This window comes from Cavia porcellus, unplaced genomic scaffold (genome assembly GCF_034190915.1).
Source record: "Cavia porcellus strain 051 isolate PalLab524CR breed Dunkin Hartley unplaced genomic scaffold, mCavPor4.1 scaffold_16, whole genome shotgun sequence".
Lineage (NCBI taxonomy): Eukaryota > Metazoa > Chordata > Mammalia > Rodentia > Caviidae > Cavia > Cavia porcellus.
In genome coordinates, this window is record NW_026947499.1 from 9,367,535 (window position 1) to 9,386,691 (window position 19,157).

The 19,157-nt window shown below is 54.9% G+C and overlaps 1 protein-coding gene across 5 annotated transcripts in view; it reads left to right on the plus strand.

The window, feature by feature from the left end:
• Positions 1 to 2,114: 2,114 nt before the first annotated feature.
• Sh2b3 (SH2B adaptor protein 3) overlaps positions 2,115 to 19,157 on the plus strand; it is a 33,316-nt gene continuing 16,273 nt past the window's right edge. For 2 of the 5 annotated variants that reach the window (XR_010039624.1, XR_010039625.1), the window contains exon 1: positions 14,077 to 14,823. Coding sequence is in view for 3 of the 5 variants with exons in the window: in XM_063225642.1 (XP_063081712.1) it covers positions 2,116 to 2,133; positions 14,077 to 14,823 (765 nt within the window). In the remaining 2 variants the exon portion in view is untranslated. Of the gene's footprint in view, positions 2,134 to 4,512; positions 4,915 to 7,907; positions 8,175 to 14,076; positions 14,824 to 19,157 lie in introns of those variants that run through there. The other 3 variants (XM_063225642.1, XM_003462937.5, XM_063225643.1) reach the window with 3 other exon arrangements.

Genomic DNA, 19,157 nt, shown 5'->3' on the forward strand with positions numbered 1-19,157 from the left:
ACTTATCCTCTTCCAGGGCAAGGACTTGTGACAATTTTAGAGCCAAAGAAGGCACTGAGAGGGCCAAAAACGGAACCCAGGCCACCCGGAAGGAAGGAAGCAGAGGGAGCAGACACTGCCCAGCACCTGAGCTCAGCAGATTAGATCCCAGCCCAGGATTCTGGCTTGGGAGCTGTGAGACCGCCTAGAGAAAAAGAGGAAGGCCCTAGTTATGTAATTCTCTTCTGGCCTGGGCAAACCTGTTAGCCAGGCTTAAGCCAAACTACCCTTTCCTGAACCCTCCCCATCCCAGCTGGACTTGCTCATGGAGAAGGGTAGATTGGCCTGGACATCCCAGAGCCTTTGTGAGCTCTGTATTCATTAGCCCCTGCTGCATAACAAGTTACTCCCACACTGAGTGGCTTAAAAGAAGCCAACCTTTATTATCTCATATGGTCTTAGGATTCATTCAGGCACAGAGCTTTTGTCTTTTTGCTTTGAGGTACTAAGCACCAAACTCAAGGCACTTGCAATGAGTTCCTCTCAGCCCTTTAAAAAAGTATTTTTGAGTTACCCAGGGTGGGCCCAAGCTTGCAATCCTCTTGTCTCAGCCTCTCAGAGTATGATTACAGCCTGCCCCATCACACCCAGCCAAGCAAAGCTTGGTTCAAGCTGAGGCTTAAATGGTCTCATGAAATTGTCTGAATAAAAGGGCTGAGGCTGCATGGTCCACTTCCAAGATGGTGCATCATGGAGCTGCTCTTGCCAGCTAGTGGCCAGAGGCCCCGGTTCCTCATCCTGCAGGCCTCTGCTCACAGTTCCTGGAGTGGGCTCCTGGTATGGTGGCTGGCTTCTCCGAGTGGATGAGTTCCAGACAGAACAAGAAACCACTGTGCCTCTGAGAACTTTGTCTCTGAAGTCACATGGTATCAGTTCTGTCCTGTCCTATTTGTTAGCCACGAGTGCAGGTGTGTGTGTGTGTGTTTAGCTCTGCCTTTATAAGAGAAGTGTAAGAGCTTGGAGACCATGTACGTGGCACTGGGGATCAAAGCCAGGTGCTTGCACACCAGGCAGAAGCGCTCTGCCACTGAACTGTGACCCTGGCTCCTGGGGATAATTTTGTGGTTGCTGTTGTTGAGGCAGGGTCTCACCATGTAGTTCAGGTTGATTTTGAACTCACTACATAGTACAGGCTGAGTGTGAAGTCATGAGGATCCTCCTGTTTCAGCCTCTTGAGTACTGGGATTACAGGCGTGTGCCACCATGCCTGGCTACAGGTTCGGTTCTTTAACAATGCTGGCTGAAAGGATTTTGCCCTAAATGGGACACTGCAGTGGTGGTGGGAGGCTGGGAGGTGGAGGGAAGGTCACCTTCCCCGCCCCTAGGCAATTGGGAAATGAATTCCAATGGGCTACCTGTGCATCACTAATGCCCCTTAGGCACCACCCCAAACCTAAGCTACATATGTGCCCCCACACCACGTGCCCAGCAGAGAAAAAGCCAGACCCAGTGGTCGGAGGTTCTCTCTCCGCTTTCTTAAAGGCCACTTGGGGCTGGGGATTTAGCTCAGCAGCATAAGCGCCTTCCTTGCAAGCAGGCAGTCGTGAGTTTGATCCCCAGTACCGATAAAAAGGAAAAAGATAAAAATAAAGGCCACTTTTATTTCATATTTCTATCTTTTTAGCCGCACCAAAAATTCTATCACTGGCCACATCTCAAGTGCTCAATGACATTACTTTATTATTGTTACCCTTAGGCCTAGTCTACTGCTATTTTATATTTATTATCCTATTGTTAAATATAAAATTATATTTATTGCTATTAAAATAGATTATTTTATTTTTGTTACATATTTTTGGCTGAGCTGAACACATGATTAAGCATGTTAAGTATGCACTCTGCATCCCCAGCCCCTATGTTATTGTTTATAATCCTACACCAGTCCCTTGTTATTGTGAATTATTGCTAATATCCTATGGTCACTTGGCTTCACTTTTTACTCTCTAGTAATGCAGATTCAGCACAGGAATGCTGAGCTACACCTTGAACCCTTTTAATTTTTTTTCCTTTTCTTCTTTGAAACAGAAGTTGCCCAGGCTGTCCTTGAGCTCAGAGCTCCTCCTGCCTCAGTTTCACATGGAGCTGGGATTCGAGGTGTGTGCCACTCTGACTGGCTTCTATTTTCCCTATTAATCCTATAATAGCTAACGGTAACTATTGCTATTAATTAGACTGGTAAACTAGTCTTCACATTATTGATGGTTATTAGAAGCTTAATATTAATTAGTTAACATGAACGTGACTAGCATTGATCTTTGTTGATTTATTACTGATTTGTTACTGGCTCTGGTGAACTGTGGGTATGAACATTGTTAATACGAATGTTAATAGCATGGACTTTGGTGGATTTCTTGCCCTGCTGCGGATTCTGGCCTGGTTCTGGCTCCTCAGGGAGGCCCCCGGCCTCTTTCGCAGTAGGAAGGAAGGGCGGTTGGACCGGCCCCAGGCTGGCCTCGCCGGCTTCCGGAGCCACCAATCAGCGTGGGAATTGGAGCAACCTTTCTCCTCCCGGCCTCCAGCCCTGCGAGGGGGGAGGGGCCACCCTGTCCCTTGCAGTCAAGAAGCGGGGTTCCCCGCGAGCAGGGCGCGCTACGGGGTGCAAACCCTCTTCCTGTCTAAGGAAAAGGACAAAGAGAAAGAGCGGTGCCTGGCTCGCGGGACACAGTGTACCATCAACCTGGGCTCCAGCGGGGCCGAGCAAGAACGAAGCACGGAAGGAAGTTCATTTGGGCCTCCTCGACAAATCTGGCAGGCTGCCAGGGGGCCCGAACCGTGATTAAAAAGGGGAAGAACCACAAGTCCACATTTAAGTCAGCAGAGCTGTCTTCGGGCGGCGAGAGGGAAAGTGCTTGTGGCTGGCAGATTTCAGCAACCACTTGGCACAGGCTGCTTACCTGGCCACTCCCAGTGATAGGCCACATAGAAGCTGCGAGTGTGGGCCAGAGGCTGCTCGCCCTTGCCTCAGTCTCCCCAGGACAAGGAAGAGGCAATAATAGTTCACATTTCCTGGAAAGCTACCCTCCCTGTTGCACCTCCTCTGTTGCTGCTTCCTATTGGGACTGCCAGCTGCACACTTTGGAGCTTGCATCGAAGACCAATAGGGCCTTCTGCTGCTCAGAATCCCCAGGGTTCCCCACTGCCCTCAAAACAGTTCCCAGACTCCCCACCTGGACGTTCAAGACACCATGTGATGGAGCTGCTTTTCCAACTGGTTAGTGCCTATATCACCACTGCCCTCTTAGCTTCCCCCCAACTCATGATATATTCCTACCGCATGACCTTTGCACTTGCTGTTCCTTTATCCTGGAATGCCCTGGAGCCTCCTTGTCATGGTGAGGAGAATTGTCAGCACAAAGTTAGCGCCTCCAAGATGTCTCCTTCCCATTCTCCACCGCCTGGCCATTTTGTCAATTTTGTAAGTTGTCCCCTTCGTTTATTTGTTCACGGTTTTGTGGTTTCAAGGCCGTTGGACTCCAGGGATCCCACAACAGAACAGCTGCCTTGGCCATCTGTTTGGAATCTGGAAATCCCCACTTTCTGGGATCCCCCTTCCCAAAGCCGCACCTCGCGGGTTAGCAGGAGCTTAGGCCCTTGCTCCAAGGCCTGAACCCATTGCACCCTCCCAATACCCGGTGGGCTGTGCACGCGGTGGCCCGAGGCCTGGGAAGGATTGAAGTGGCCCTCGAGGGGGGCGTGGGCGGCCGGCTTCCTGTCGGGGAGGGTTGGGAGCAGACTTTCTCCGGCCCCTCCGCCTGTGCGGGGAGGCGGGCGACCGTCTGCCCCGCCCGACCGGGGCGCCCCACGGCCCCCACCCCATGAAGTCCCGAGGGACAAGGTAAGGCGCAGGGGCTCGCAGACGCGGAGGCCCACAGGGCGCGGCCACCCACGGCCAGGTGGCCTTCGTGGAGCTGCAGATGTGCTCTGGACAGGGGCCGCGTGGCCGGGTGGGGGCTGGTCACGTCTACAACCGCACAACGCGAAGTCCGCTGCGCTGAGGGTGTGGACGGAGTCCGAAGGCAGCGGGGGACTCGCAGGTCTCCTCGGCCGCGTCGCGGGTAGTTGGGGCTGGGCCCCCTTCCCCGGCGAGGATGAAAGCTGATGAAAGCAGCCGTCGCTCTTGCACCGTCAGGCCGGGCTGGTGCAGATAAGGCTGCAGGGAGGATTCGCCAGGGGCGCGAGCCCAAGGGGCCCGGGGGCTCGGCCCTCCCCGCCGTGCCCCGCCCCCTTGTGTAGCCTCGCCCCTCAGCTCGGTTCCTCAGCTTTAGGTGGCGCGATGGAAAAATTGGGTGGGCGTGTCGTGTCGAGGCCCCGCCTCCTGTGCGGCACGTGCCGGAGCTCCCAGGACCCGGGCCGCTGCGAGGAGTGTAGCTTGGTGGGCGGAGCCTTGTCAGACTCCTCCTCTAGGTCCCGCCCCTGTCGCTGAGGCGGCTCGCGGCGGACAGGGGCGGGGCTCTCCGCGGCCACGCCCCCGCGGAGGCCCTCCCCCGCCGGACGCCTCTCTGGCAGCGGGTTCCTCTTTACATAACGGCGCGGGGCGGCATGGGCTCGGGCCACTGCCTCCGCCCGGCCGCCCACCCGGACTGTCGCGGCCCGTGGTGGCTACGGCGGCGGCAGCAGGAAAGTTTCCCCGGTGGCGTCCCAGGGGCGCATCCTCCCGCAACTGTCAAGCGCTGGCGGCGGAAATGATGAGGCGCTGGCCATTTTCCGAGCCTGGGTTTCCTGCCTGAGCCCCGCTCCTCAGAGCTGCTAGTGAAGAGCCGGCGCGCGGGAGAGGACGCGCCGGGGGCGGGGGCCCGCCCGTCCCCCTCGGGACTTCGAGGGTCCGGGGTCGAGCGTCGCCATGGGCCGGCGGGGCCCCGAGTCCCTGCCTCTCAGGTAAGCTCGCGCCACTGCTGGATTCTGGCGGGGGAGGAGGAGGTGAGGAGGCCCCTCGCGCGGTTCTTCCCAGTCCGCGCACACCCGGGGCGACCCCAGAGCTGTCCTGCATCCACTCGGATGGAGGCGTGCGAGGGCGACCCTTCCCTGGCTCCTGCGACACTCCCTGGCGACATCGCCACCCACCCACCCGCACACGTGCTGGGTGTGTAATGGGAGCTGCGGCGGCCACGGGTGCTGAGGGAGGGCAGCGCCGACACCCTCAGGCCACCCCAGAGCGGCCTTGGGAGGGAGCGAGTGGACCCTCAGCCTGTGCCTGGTGACAGCATGAGGAGGTCACGCTAGCTACCTTGAAAGTGAAAGTCGAGCTGGGTCTGGGAATGAGTGAGCCCTTGGTGGGGAGCTCTCCGGCTTAAGAGGGTGGCCCTGTGGTCTGCCAAGCCCCTCTCCACTCTTCTGCACCACCCAAGTGGGCCGGGCAGACCAGGCACCCACCTCCTCCACTTGGGGGTTTACCACGGTTAGGAGTCCCAGAGCTGTCTCTGAACTGGAGCTCCCGGGAATTCCCCCGCACTGGGACCGGCACAGGAGTGTGGATCCTGTAGCTCAGCCCTGCCCAGTGAAATTTCAGAGGCCTTTAATCCCTGCTGCAGAAATCCCCTCCTTTTTCTCCTTCTGGCAGGAGAGCTTTTTTTCCGGAGTGGGGTGCATTTGAGGAACTGAGGAGGGGGTCTGCCTGCCTGCCCGGCTTCTTTTTTCTTGAATTTCCTCATTCTGTTTCTCTTCCCCATTCCCGGGACCACAATGATGTAGGTGAGGAGGTCACTGCTTGCAGCTGGGGACCTCCAGGGAAGGCCATGGCCAGGCTGTGCTGAGTGGGAGGAAGTGAAATCGGGTGGTGGGTGGGGGCTTCAAGCACAGGGACCAGTAAGGCCACATCTGCAGGGCCAAAGTCCAGCTTTGGTGACAGGAGGCACAGATTTGACCAGCACCCCCTTGCCTGGGTAATGAACATCCTCTGACACCTGCCAGTGCCCAGCCTTAGCGAACAGCAGGCCATCCAGCCTTCATTTGCAGTCAGCCTCAGGCCCCTGCAAGGCTGTGGGTACCTTTCCAGGAATGCGTGCAAGTTGCATCTGGATTTCCCATTGCTGACCTGGCAGTCATAGTAGAAATGGTTTCAAGAATCCTGGGGACATGCAGGGGCCAGAGACCCAGTCCAGATGAGAGCAGAGCCACCTGGGACAGCTGGGCTCAAGGGACAAGAAGCCAGAAGGCTTTTCAGAACACTTTTTCTGAGTCTTTTCCCACAGCCACTTTTTGGGAAGATCCTTCCCAGCCAAAGGGTGAACATCCTACCCCTGGTGTGAATCTTTGTGGGCCACAGGGGCAGGCAGCTGGGAAGGGGCTGGCCTGGAGTGTCAGCAGCTGGGGTGTGAGAGCCTTCAGGGGCTCGGCAGTGGCAGAGGAGGAACCAAAAGAGGTTGTGGAGGTTGAGCTTCGATTCTCCTTTTGCCACTTCCCTTGCTGTGGGCATGGGCTAGGATCTGCCCACCTCAGTTTTTCCTTTTGTAAAATGGGGTAATAATAGGTTTCCAGTGCAGTTTTAATGAGCAAATGTGTAAAAGTACCTGCTGCCTGGCACTGAGAAAGGACTCAATTACAGGGGGTGGTGGTGGTGGGGTGTTATTTTTATCATTACCGTCACCAGTGGCATTGTCACTGGCTGTGATGTTCTTCGTCAGCTCCCTGGAGCACCTTCTGCACCACTTTGAAGTTCCTTCAGTCTCTGGGAGAAGGATTTTGACAATTTGGACAGCATGAAGTGACAGCACTTCCTTCCAGAATGCAGTTTCCTCATCTGTGACCAGAACCATAACAGTGAATCCTCAGGGTGTTTAGGAATGGTGGTCATCATTGTTGTCAGGGAGGTTAACTCTGCTCATTTTCCTTCTTTCTCTCCCTACCCCTGGGCCTGGGCCCGCTGTGAGCCTTGGAACTTTGTAATTAATACAAGCAGAGACCTGTGAAGTTGCCCAGGTGTGGCCCCACTAGGCCACCTCTGGGGTGGAGCTGCCTCAGGGATGGGGCAGAGAGGGGGCACCTGGAGAGACCTTCTGGCTACCAGGCCCAGTGCCACCTGCCCCTGTGAAGGAGGAGAGTGCCCATCCATGTGGGGAGCTGGCAGGGAACTGCCCCCATTCTGAGTCACCATCTCTTCCTTTGCTGAAAAGGCCTAAGGGGAGCAGCGTATGGCCCCCACAGCCTCTGAGGCCTGGTTTCCTACAGGATTTCCCATTGCCGGAATCATAGAGTGGGCTGCTTAACTTCTCTGAGGCAGTTAAAATGACATGCATCTGTGAAAGGGTCGTGACAGCTATGGAGCTTGATCAGATGGCAATACCTTGTCCAGGCTGGGCTTGGCACTCAATGAATAATAGATATAATTATCATTATTTTTATTAAAATGAGAGGTTTTTCCTGTTAAATTCTTACTTCTCTATGCTATCATGTGAGCTTTGGAACCAAATTCAGGCTCAAACAGCTTCTGGCTGTGGGGCCTTAGGCAAGTTATCTTTTTTGGGAACCTGTCTGTGGGAGCCAATCCTCTGAGGGGACTGTGTGAAGCATATGTGCCTGCCATGTGGTGGGAACTTAAATTGTATTAGCAGTAATTGTTCGGGCTGTGTGACCTCTGGCTCATTCTCGGCCTCTCTGAGCTATTAATGCTGACAGTTGTTCAGAGAAGAACTATGCAGACGTCACTAAGTACACCTGCAATTCATGCCCAAGAGGGTGGCGTTTCTTTTTTTTTTGTCTTTTTTTTTGTCTTTTTCCTTTTTATTGGTACCAGGGATCAAACTCACGACTGCCTGCTTGCAAGGCAGGCGCTTATGCCAATGAGCTAAATCCCCAGCCCCTGAGGGTGGCGTTTAATTGCCAGGATTCCTAGGACTCCAGGTGCGGCACCTTTGGCTGGGCACGGCAGGAAGCTGTGCTGCCTGGAGAAGCCAGTGGGTTGGACAAGCTTGTGCTTCCAGTAGACCTGGTCCTGGCTGCCTCCCTGAAGAAACTGAGGCTGGCAGGCCACCCAGGGGGAGTGACTCAGGGGGCTCACTTGCTGAGTCAGGCCTAATTGGACCCAGGAGCTCTGTCCCCCAGCTTTTTGGCTTCTGTGGGCTTGAGATCCCTCGGGGTCTGAGCAGGTCCCAAGGCCTGGCAGCATATACTTGGCCACATCTGGACACGTGCCTGCGTGGGTAAGCAGCACCCATCTGTCAAGGTCTAGGGTCCTACTGTCCCTCTCTGGCCTGCCCACTTAGTGTCCTTCCCCCAGGCAGGGGCAAGGGACTCTTCCCCAAGGAACAGGTCCTTCTGATGGCCCTGGCCCTACTGCCCTGGCCGGAAACCCAGCAGCTGAGCAGATGGCTGAAAGATTTTTCCTCCCACGCCACCCTGTCAGGGGTCGGCAAGGGGGGCTGGGCTGCTGGCTTCCTCATGTGCTGGGCCTGTAGCCCCTGGGGGCCCTCCCGGATGTCCCCCCCCAGCCAGCTAGCGGGGAGCTGGCTGCTGCCAGGGACTCATGTCCCCAGGGAGGCCTGGGAGGGAGGAAGTCTGTGCCCTGCTAGCAAGGGCTGACTCACAGGGTGCCTGAGGGGGTGGAGGACTTAGTGCAGTCCAGCTGCTGGCAAGGTGGACACAAAAGAAGGCTTTGGCATGAAGCCTGGCTTTTCAGACCTGTCATTCTGGTGCCATCTTCAAGAGAGGCCACAGAAGACAGCATGTGCAGGGAGAGGGGCATGGCAGCTGGAGACCTTGAGTGCCCCCCCAAGCATCCTGAGGAACAAGAGACTGTAGGTGGCCTTCTGGGGGCTCCTTCTGCCCTCAATCCAGGGCAGGCAGAAGAAGGTGCCACATCCTGGGATGGGGAGAGGGTAGTTCCTGGCTTTCCTCGTTTCTAGAACTCCCTGTTGGGGTGGTAGCTGGCTGGGGGTGTTATGCTGGGGCTGCAGAGGAAGCTAGAGGACATTTCCTGAGCTGGTAGACTGTACTGGCCTGATAAATGTTGCTGGGGCAGTAGGTGACCTAAGGGGGCAGCTGGGTGCTGCCAGCTAACCCGTGTCCAGTGTGGGCCCTGCCCCTTAGTGCCCCGGGCCTCTTGACTCCTGCTTCTTGTGCTTCTGTGCACTGGGCAGCTAGAGTAAGGGTAGAGTGTACTGGAGTCCCTTGGCTCTCTGGCCTTCTTGGACACTTGGTGCTATGGTGCGTAAAACGGCTGGGCGTGGTGGCGCACACCTGTAATCCCAGTACTCGGGAGTCTCAGGCAGGAGGATCACCATGAGTTTGAGACTAGTCTGGCCTATGTAGTGAGTTCAAGACCAGTTTGAACTATATGATGAGATCCTGTCTCAAAAAACAAAAACTGATGTTCCCTATAACCTGGAGTGCACCCCGAGGCCTCCTGGGAGGAGATCACCCCTCTGCGGGTGTGACACTTTATCTGGGACTGGGGCCGTGGAGGGTGGGGGCCCTGGCCCAGTGTACTTCAGCTTCACAGTTTAAATAGCCTGCCGTGTCCCTGGCAGGTAGAATTCTCATGGTGTGGGAGGCTTTCTGTGTTCTGCCTGGTCATTAGAGATGTGTTGCCCTGAATTTTCTTACTATCCAGGGTGCTGGGATAGAGGAGAGGCTGTTGAGCCCTGATCTCTAGGGTCGTGGGCTAAGGGATCCCAGTTGTTTAGGATCTGAGGATGGATGTCTTGGGCTGGGGGCAGGGAGGAGGGTGCCAGGCACGTGGGCAGCTTGCCCATGGCAGGCCTTCAGGAGACACAGCTGTGTTCTGTACTCAGCCCGAGATAGAGACCCAGCCCTGTGGTGGGTGGAGTGGCTGTCTCCATGTGTTTGCTGTGAGGACTTGGGGGTGTAGTACCAGGATGCACCAGTGCCACTTGTCCTCATCCCTTCCTTGTCTTTGAGGCTTGGAGAAATCTTGGAACAACCAGAGCTAGCAGTTCCCCTCCCCTAGAAGTCCAGGCTTTGCAGGCGAGACAGATGCCCAGATGCACAAGCCCCTCCATGTGGAAGGGGTGCATCCTGTAGCAGTCCTATTTCTGGTGGCCCAGATGGCCATGCTGCAAAGAAGCCATCTACTCACACCCTATGGTAGTCTATGTCTGGTGGCTCCTGGGTCCCCTAGTGATGATCGACAATTGCTTCCTGCCCAGAGCTGCTCAGCCCAGATCCCAGGTTTGTCAGTTTGATCAGCTGCCCTTCTCTGTGTCTGGCACATAGTAAGCACTCAGTCAGTACTGCTGCCTGGCACAGTGTGCAGGAGGGGACCACCTTCTACAGCCTGGTGGCCCTCCTGGTCAGTAGACCAGGCACGGCCCCTTGCTGTCCTGGAAGGCTGTTTCCTGCCTGGAGCCGTAGCCACCAGGGCCTCTGTCTCTCCCTTTTGAAGGCCTTTTGTTTGGGCTCCTGTGACTCCCCCTGCCAGCCAGTGCGCCATGAGCAGGCTGTCCTCAAGGCTGGGGGCAGAATGCCTTCTGCTTTTCCAAAAGAATAATATGCTGGTGGTAGCCGCTAGTTCCAGTCCCATGCTGAGTGCCTCACAGACACCAGTTCCTAGAGTGCCTCAGCTGGGGCCAAAGAAAGGGTATCAGCCTGTCTTGTGGACAGGGATTCTGAGGTACGGAGAGAGAAGCCCACTTCTGTGTCACTTCTGTGGTGAGGACAGGCAGAGGTGGGATGTGAACCTAGGTTTGGGTGGCAGCTCTGTCATCGGCGTGGAATCTCTGTAGCTTTTGCCAAGTCCCTGGCTCTTTTCTGGCTTCCTTGGACATTGGGAGCCAGACTTTCGGGACTGCCACGTCACAATTCTGAGACCACCTGCTCTCTGCAGACTCCAGTGATCATCGGGTAGGGGAGATGGTGGTGTCACTCAGATTTAGCCAACTAATGCAGCTCTGTCCTCTCTGGTTGGCTGTGTGACCTGGAGCAAGCCTCTTCTCCTGCACCCTGACTAACATATGCAGGGTGTCCTGCCCAGCAGGGACACAGAAAACCTGAAATGGTATCATTTATTATATCATTTTTGTTTTCTTGTTTTCACTCCATGACTTTCTGGCCATTTGGTGGCTTTGGGACCTGGACAGTTACTGAGAATTCTTGACCCAGGCAGGAGCTGATTGAGACCTCTGTATCCTCTCCTTGGCTCGCCTCATTTAGTGACCACAGATCGGGAAGCGAGTCCTCTTAGTGTATTTGGCTCAATCAGATGCTGTGGATGGTTTGTTACTCATTGGCTCCTGATGTTTTTTAATCTGTGAAAGGGAAGCAGTAATTGACAGACCTCCGAGGGCTGTGGTGACAAGAACAGTGCCTGGAGTATAGCAAGTGTCAGCAGGTGTCACTGAGGAGGGGGTGCAAGAAGGCACCCATGCATGGCTTGGAGGGAGAGAGTGGGATGTGGCAGCCTTCAGCAAGGCTTGGCTGTGCGGCTTGGCCTCAGAAGTAACATGGAGGGCTGGAGAAGAATAGGGGCTCTGGGGACAGAGGCACAGGGTGCCCAGAAGAGAGGCTGGTTCTAGGGAGGTGACCGTGAGTTGATGCTGGCTGAGATGTCTCTGCCAGAAGACCCATAAGTTGTGAACCCAACTGATCTGTTATCAGGAGCTCATTTGCACCCACTTTATGCTACTAACTGGGACAGATGGACTGAGTCCTGGCTGCTCAAGGAGACCACGTTCTGGTGGGGACATCACTAGTGAAGTCGCCCTAACTGCTAGGTGGTAGCATGTGACCCGGCTGCTAAAGACACCCTCAGAAGAGGACACAGCTGTTCTGTGCTGCACTGAGAGAAGACAAGCAGAGGGCCCAGTAGTACCAGCGCCATGGCTGAGACAGACTACATGGGGCCTCGGAGCTGGGACAGGAGTTGGCTCTGGATTCGGACCCCTTGGGCCCCCCAAGTTGTGAGCCTGTTGCCACAGCTGTTTCTGTGTGCCAGAGCAGTTGGGACCACATGAGAGGGAGCCTGTGTGCCATTTGCAGGCACAGCCCTGCACGCTGAGCCCCGTTCCCTGATCCCTGACAGACCTGCTCCCTTCCCTGCCTGACATATGAGGAGACCAAGGGTCAGGGAGCCAGCCAGATGTCAGAAGCCACACAGCCAGTATTCAGACTCCTTTGTAATGGGAGCCCCCAGGGGGCAGCGTGTCCCTAGGGTCCAGCATGGTGCCTGCACACAGTAGGCCCTAACAAATATTTTGGGGAGTGAATAGACAGAAGCAGCCTTTATACATAGACCTATGTGGTCCTGCAGCCTGGGTGCTGCACCTCTGCCCATGCCCCATGATGGAGAGGCCTGGGGGTGGCTCTGGTCATGCGGGGTGTGTCCAGCTTTGTGCCAGAGCAGAGGAGGCATTTCCCATTCTCCATTCTGAAGAGCAGATGTGGACGTGTGCAAGAGCCCTGGCCTGTCCAGCCTTAGAGAAGGAGGGGGGACTGATGGCTGCCTGCAAAGTCAGAGACATTCTGTGCCAGGGTGGTTTCGGGCTGGCTGGGGTGGGGGTGGGGTGTTAATGTACCCACATAAACTGTAGTTTGGTTTTATTCATATGTTTAGGTGGACAAGATTGTACGTTTGCATTGTTCTGCATTGTTTGCATTTTAGCTTACCTGTGTGCTGTGGGTGCTCCCAGAGGTGGCAGGGAGGGCTTTCCATACCCTTTCCAGTGGCTTGTAGAACATTTCACCCTATGGGATGGGCCCTAGTTCATTTCAGTAGCTCCTGACTGTTGGGTATTGGGGTTGTAATTAATTTTCTCCTATTAGGGAATACTACCATGGGAAGAGAATTGTCCTGCACCTGCCTTTCTATGCATGAGAAAGTTTGTTCCTTAAATACTTAGGCATTTAAAAAAGAAACAAAACTTACACCTGAGTTGCTGGCTCTAAAATTGCTTAAGAACCAGCAGCTTTGTACAGGAGCACCTATTTCACAGCCACTTCAAATAATACTAAGTACTATTAGCAATTTTTATTTTATTTATTTTTATTAGTAATTTTGAAAATTGACTTTTGTGTTATTTCCTTGTATTATCCCTACCAGTCTTTTCTGGTTATTTTGTTTTGTTTTTTGGTGCCTGGGATCAAACTCACGCTTGCCAGGCAGGCACTTGTGCCACTAAGCTAAACACCTTGCCCTTAATTAGTTGACTTGTTGAGATAGGGTCTTGCAGTCTAGTAAAGGTTATCCTGAAATTCCTTATGTCTTGCCTTAACCACCCAGGTGCTAGGATTAAAGGCATGAGCTACTACTACTGGTGGTAATATATTTACTTTTGCGTTACTGGAGATCAAGCCCAGTGGTTTGCACACGCTAGACGGGTGCTCTACCAACTGAGTTCCATTCCTAGACCCCACAGCGTGTATGTGTATATATTTTTGTTGTTTTGTATTGGTTTTTTGAGACAGGGTCTTGCTATATATAGTTCAGGCTGGCCTGAACTCTTGGCACCCGTCCTGCCTCAGCCTTGGGAGTGCTGGGATTACAGGTGTGTGTGCTCCCACCCCTGGCCTTGTTACTGGGCTTTAAACCTGCCACCTGAAACATGCGAGGTAAGCGCTCCACTACTGAGGCACATTCCCAGCCCTTATTCTCCTTCTCCTTTTTCCTCTTCCTCCGCTCTTCCTCTTTCTTTTCCTCTTCCTCCTTTTTCAGAGTCTTCCTCTTCTTTTTAATTTTTATTTTAAGCCCATCTTGCTAAATTGCCCAGGCCACCCTCAAACTTGAAATCCTCTTGCCTTGGCTTCCTGAGTAGCTAGGATTACAAGGTGTGCGCCTTGGCATTGGCCCAGTGTTTGATTTTGATGCCGTGCGGGGTGAATAGCTTTCTTGAAGTACAGCCCTCCCCCAATGTAGTTTCAGTTGCCAGTGGTCACCCGGGGTCTGAAAATACTCATTGGAAATTTCTAGAAATAAGAATGCATCTAAAATATGCCTGTTCCAGCCAATGAGATTAGATGTCCCCCGTCACCCGTTTCCATGCTATATATGCCACATATCCAGACCCTCTGGGTGTGAGGTGCTCCTTTGGGATCCCGGGAGTCCCCACTGCCCGCGCCATTCCGCTTACCCTGTGGCCCTTTGTCTTTCAGCCCGGCCGCCCTGCTTCGGTCTCCGCCATGAACGGGCCCACCCTGCAGCCCCCCGCGCCGCAGCCCGCCGCCCCGCAGCCCCCCGCGCCCTCGCGCGGCTGGAGCGAGTTCTGCGAGCTGCATGCCGCCGCCGCGGCCCGCGAGCTAGCGCGGCAGTACTGGGCCTTCGTGCGCCAGCACCCGCAGCACGCGCCGCCGCGAGCCGAGCTCGTGTCACTGCGCTTCGCCGACCTCTTCCAGCGCTACTTCTGCCGCGAGCTGCGCGACGCCCGCGCCGCCGGCCAGCCCGGCCGGGACTACCGTGAGGCGGCTCGCGGACCAGCTGCCAAAACCGAGGGCCCCGAACCGGGCCTGGTCCCCGCTGCCACCGAGCTGCCCAAGGCCCGCAGCTCCGAGGACCTGGCCCCGCCACGCGCGCCCGGTGCTTGCGCCCTCCAGCAGCTGCGCCGCGGCCTACGCCACCTCTTCCGCCGCCGCTCAGCCGGGGAGCTGCCCGCTGCTTACGGCCAGGGGGACGTGGGTGAGGCCTCCGCTCGGCCTGGACCGACCCGAAAGCTGCTGCCCTGGAGCCTGGCCCGGGAGCCGCCGCCCGCTGCCCTCAAGGAAGAGGCGCTGCGCTACAGCCTGGCCGACGAGGCGTCCATGGATAGCGGCGCGCGCTGGCAGCGTGGGAGGCTGGTGCTGCGTCGTGTGCCGGGCCTGGAAGGCAGCCCAGACCGTGTGCTGGAGCTCTTCGACCCGCCCAAGGTAAGCACGGTGGAGCGAGTGGGCCTCCTGGGCAGGCATGGTGATGCTTTTTCCAGTCTGTTTCCCCCAAGTGCCAGTAGGAAAATAGGACGGTAAAGTGTGTTGCAGAGAAAGCTTTAGTACTGTCGCGTGCATTTGTCATAACTTAGGAACCAGACCTGGCAAGTTACTGTTAGGGAATTCCACAGATTTTGTAGATTGTCCAGGGAAACCATTTTTTTGAGTCACAGGTGGGTGTCATGTGGGCCAGAACCAAAGTCCTAGAAAATTCTGAAACTGGCAATGACAAATGGATCTCTTATTTCCAGAGGGATCAGAACTGTCGACTTCCTTTGCATTGCCCACACTTTGTCTGTTTTTGGTTTTGGTTTTTTGTCTACTTTTTTTTTTCTTTCGAGTTAAAACAAATCTTGTCACTGGGCCTGATGGTACAACCTGTAATTCCAGTTCCCTGGGAGACTGAAGCTGGAGGTTTTCAATGTTGAGCAGAGCTTGGGCAATTTAGCAAATAGTGAAAGGCTATCAGAAAAGGGAGGGGTGTAGCCCAGGGCGAATGCCCTGTGTTCAAATTCCAGCATCACTGAATAAATAAAAAGGTCTGGCGTCATGGGCCCTGTGACTTTGACCCCTCATACCGCACGTGAACTTTTCTGTCCTTTCCCTGGCAGCAGCCTAATGCTTGCTGTATGGCTGAGGCTGTGGGTCCCACGTTCTGCACACTGAGCTTCGTCTTCAGGGCAGGTGTGTGGTCCTGTTATGTACCAGGACCTTGCTGTAGGGTGAGCAAAACAGAGGAGTCTCAGCTTCGGCGCCCAGTAAGGGTGTTGAAGCTCAGCAATCACTGGTGGACACTTGCTGGGTGCCACTGTCTGCGGGCAGAGGCTGGATTAGGGGAGCTGCACTCCAGGGAGGCAGTTAGGGGCAAAGTCGCAGGTGGGCCTAGGCTTGTACACTGAGTTGTGTCCTGAAGGTCTGTGGAAGGGGAGTTGAGGGGCAGGCCTGATCCATGTCCCCTGGCATACAGTGCCACAGCGCTGTGCGCCTCGGCTGAAGCTCTGTGTGTGCACTCGTGCATCCCAGCATCTGAGTGTTCCCTGCATCCCCCCATGCCAGCACTATACCCCACACACACCTCAGCTGCTGCTGCACAGGTCAGATGTCTCTGAACACCGTGCATATGGATCACACAGCCTGTCACTTTATATCCAGCTTCTTTAGTGTGTTAGAGTTCACAAGTCCTTTTGTGCATTGAGACTTTCTTTTTTTGTGGGGGGTGGTACTCATGACCTTGCACTTGCCAGGCAGGCGCTTTCACCACTGAGCTAAATCCCTAGCCCTTGAAACTTTAATTCTTGTTTTGTGTTATGTGGTGGTGTTTTTCTTTTCTTTTCTTTTCTTTTTTGTACAACTGGGAATGGAACCTAGCACTTGGTACATGCTGCTAAGTAAGCACTCTGCCCCTGAGCTAAACCCCAGCCCTTTTTAGTTTTTATTCTGAGTCAAGGCCTCACTAAGTTGCCCAGGTTGACTTTGAACGTGGGGTCCTCCTACCTCGGCCTCCTGTGTAGCTGGGATGGGCAAGTGTGTGTCACTTGTTTTGGGACTTGGATGAAATTTGCATGTAGTGCTTTGTGGGAACACATACTGTCATCTCTCCTGGTTGGGTTCTTAAGAGCAGTGTTGCTAGATCACATAGTAAATGCACATTTAACTTTGTAAGAATCTGCCAAACAAGGGGCTGGGGATTTAGCTCAGCGCATAAGCACCTTCCTTGCAAGCAGGCAGTCGTGAGTTCGATCCTTGGTACCGATAAAAACGAAAAAGACAAAAAAAAAAAAAAAAAAAAAAAAAAGAATCTGCCAAACATTTTGCAAAGTGGCCACCCTGTTTTGTATCCCTGGCGGCAGAGTCCCCTGGCTGTGTCCTCCACTAGTGCGTCTTCTAGCAGGAGTGTGGTGGGTGTCTCAGTGTGGCTTGCATTGCCCTCCCTGACAAGCATCACTGCGTATTGGCTGTGGGAGTTCGCTTTTTGGTGAAGCACCTGCTGTTTCCATTCCGCTTGTCCTTGGTTGGTGTGTGAGAGGTGTTACATGTTCTGGACACGTCCTTGGCACTATGACTGTCCTTTCCCACCTTGTGGGCTCCCCGTGTATGCCCTTGGTCTAATGAAGTGTATCGTTAGTTGCCTCCCTGTATGGTTGGTGCCATTCGTGTCCTGCTCCTGATGTATTCATCTGATCAGGGCCAGGTTGACATTGCATGCTGTGGTCTGCTGGGGGCCTTGCCGTGCGGGTCTTCCTGTTTTGGACTGGGACCCGCCTGAGTCGGCTTTGTGTTTGGTATGAGGCGGTGCGGCAGTCCTGCCTTCCACCTGTGCGTCCCTGTCCCTTGCTGTGTTTGGCCTGCTAGGTTGTAAGGTCACCTCCACTGAGTCTGGGGTCTATCGTCAGCTGGGCCTCGGGACAGTTTTGGTCCTATTGGTGGAGGCAGTTGTCCAGGCAATGCTCTCTGTTCTGCTATCACCATTCTGAGTGAGTGTTTCGGTGTGACTTTTGGACTGAGGCGCTGAATCCCATCACTGACGAGCGATGGGAAATGTTTAGAATTTTGTTTTTGTTTTTGATTTTTGGAGACAGGGTCTTGCTTTGTAATCCAGGCCAGCTTTGAATTTACTGTCTACTCAAGGCTGACCTTGGGCTTGTGAGATCCTCCTATCCCAGCCTTCCAAGTGCTGAGATTATACCAGGATGCCATGGTTTATTCAGTAAGTGGGGAGGAGGCTGGAGGTCCACGAAGGGGGTTTCTCCAAAGACTGAGCACCAGGTGCAGACCCACGAAGCAGTCAGAAAGGTCCATGTGCAGACAAAAAGTATGATAGATATTTTCTATCATTTGTGAAAGGCAAGGACAGCCCCAGGGCATGGTCTTACCTTGTGTGACCTTGTGGGGTCCTGTCCTATAAAACTTCGCTTTGAAACATGCAACAACTCTCTTGGAAGCTGGCGTCAGCAGTGGGTGAGCCTGGGATCAAAAGGTAAATCTGCCTCTTGCAGCTCTGGGCTGCTCTCCCAGTCTCAGCTCCCTCTCTGTATCTGTCCACTCCTGGACCCCACGCCGGTGGAGGTTGGTGGAGGCGTAGCTGGGACTATGGGCTACAGAGCCAAGGTCTGTCCTCGTCTGGTTGCCATGTGTTTTGGGTCCAGCCCTTGGGGCCCTGATGGTAGCGTGGGTCTGTTTTCTTCAGCCTCTGGCTTTCTGGGGAAGTCAGGTATGGTGCCGCTGGCCTGTGGGCTGGGTCTGGGCCACCACCATAGGCTCCGTCTCAGGCCCATAGTGGCTGTGAAGTCAAGGGTTTATCTGCAGAGCAGTCATGTCAAGTCTGGCCCACCAGTTCCTGGCCTAATAGCTGGTCCCAGTCACTCAGAATGTCTGGTGGCCTGGCTGAGGGTCTCAGACCACGAGTTGTGTGTACCTGCTGGGTGGTCAGCCCTGACTGCCCTAAAAAGGACAGGAGCTCCTGTCACCTCAGGCGTCCTGCATGAAGGGAGCAGGTCCCATCTCGCTGCCAGCCTGGAGGAGGCCCTTGTGGCTTGGATCAGGAAGAGCTTTGGAGCACAACAGTGGTCAGAGGGCTGTCACCCACTATGTTCCTCAGGCTCAGCCAAGCAGACTGTCCCAGAAGTCACAGGTCAGGTGACCCAGCCTTCCTTGGAGCCAGGTCAGCTCCCCTTGAGCTGCAGTGACCCTAACCCTCCCCCCAGTCTCAGTCTGCTCACCTGTGTAGGTGGGGTGACACCAGTGACTACTCACAGGCTACCATGAGGGCTACAGGGGGAGGGAGCCCATCACTGGGGGCATGCAAAGGGAGGCCATAGTCCGCTACAGGTAGAGGAGGTCGGAGGAGACAGTGTGCTGTCCCAAAGTCAGGAGATGGAGCAGCCACAGGCCTGGTTTCATGATGTCTCTGTGGCTGGACCTCTCCTGTGCCCTGCTCTGTCTTTGGTCCTTGGGAGGAGGCATGGCCTTTGCTAGGGGACAGTCCTGCAGGTTTCTCAGGGGGAAGTGTGGGCCTCATGGATCTCTGTGATGTAGGGGCCCTGGGGTACATATATACTGGGTGAATATAGGGGCAGCCAGCAGGCGGGGGCTTGGCAAGGGGAGAAGAGGTGGGGCTGGAAAGTGGTGCAGCCTAGAGGGCCATGGGAATAATCAGGGTGCAAGCGGGAGGCAGCCTGGAGGGGACAGTGGGCTGGGCCTTTGGAGCCACCTGTGGCCCCACACTGTGGCATAAGAGAGGGTGGCCTAGGGAGCTGGTCTCCCTGTGTGTACCGTGG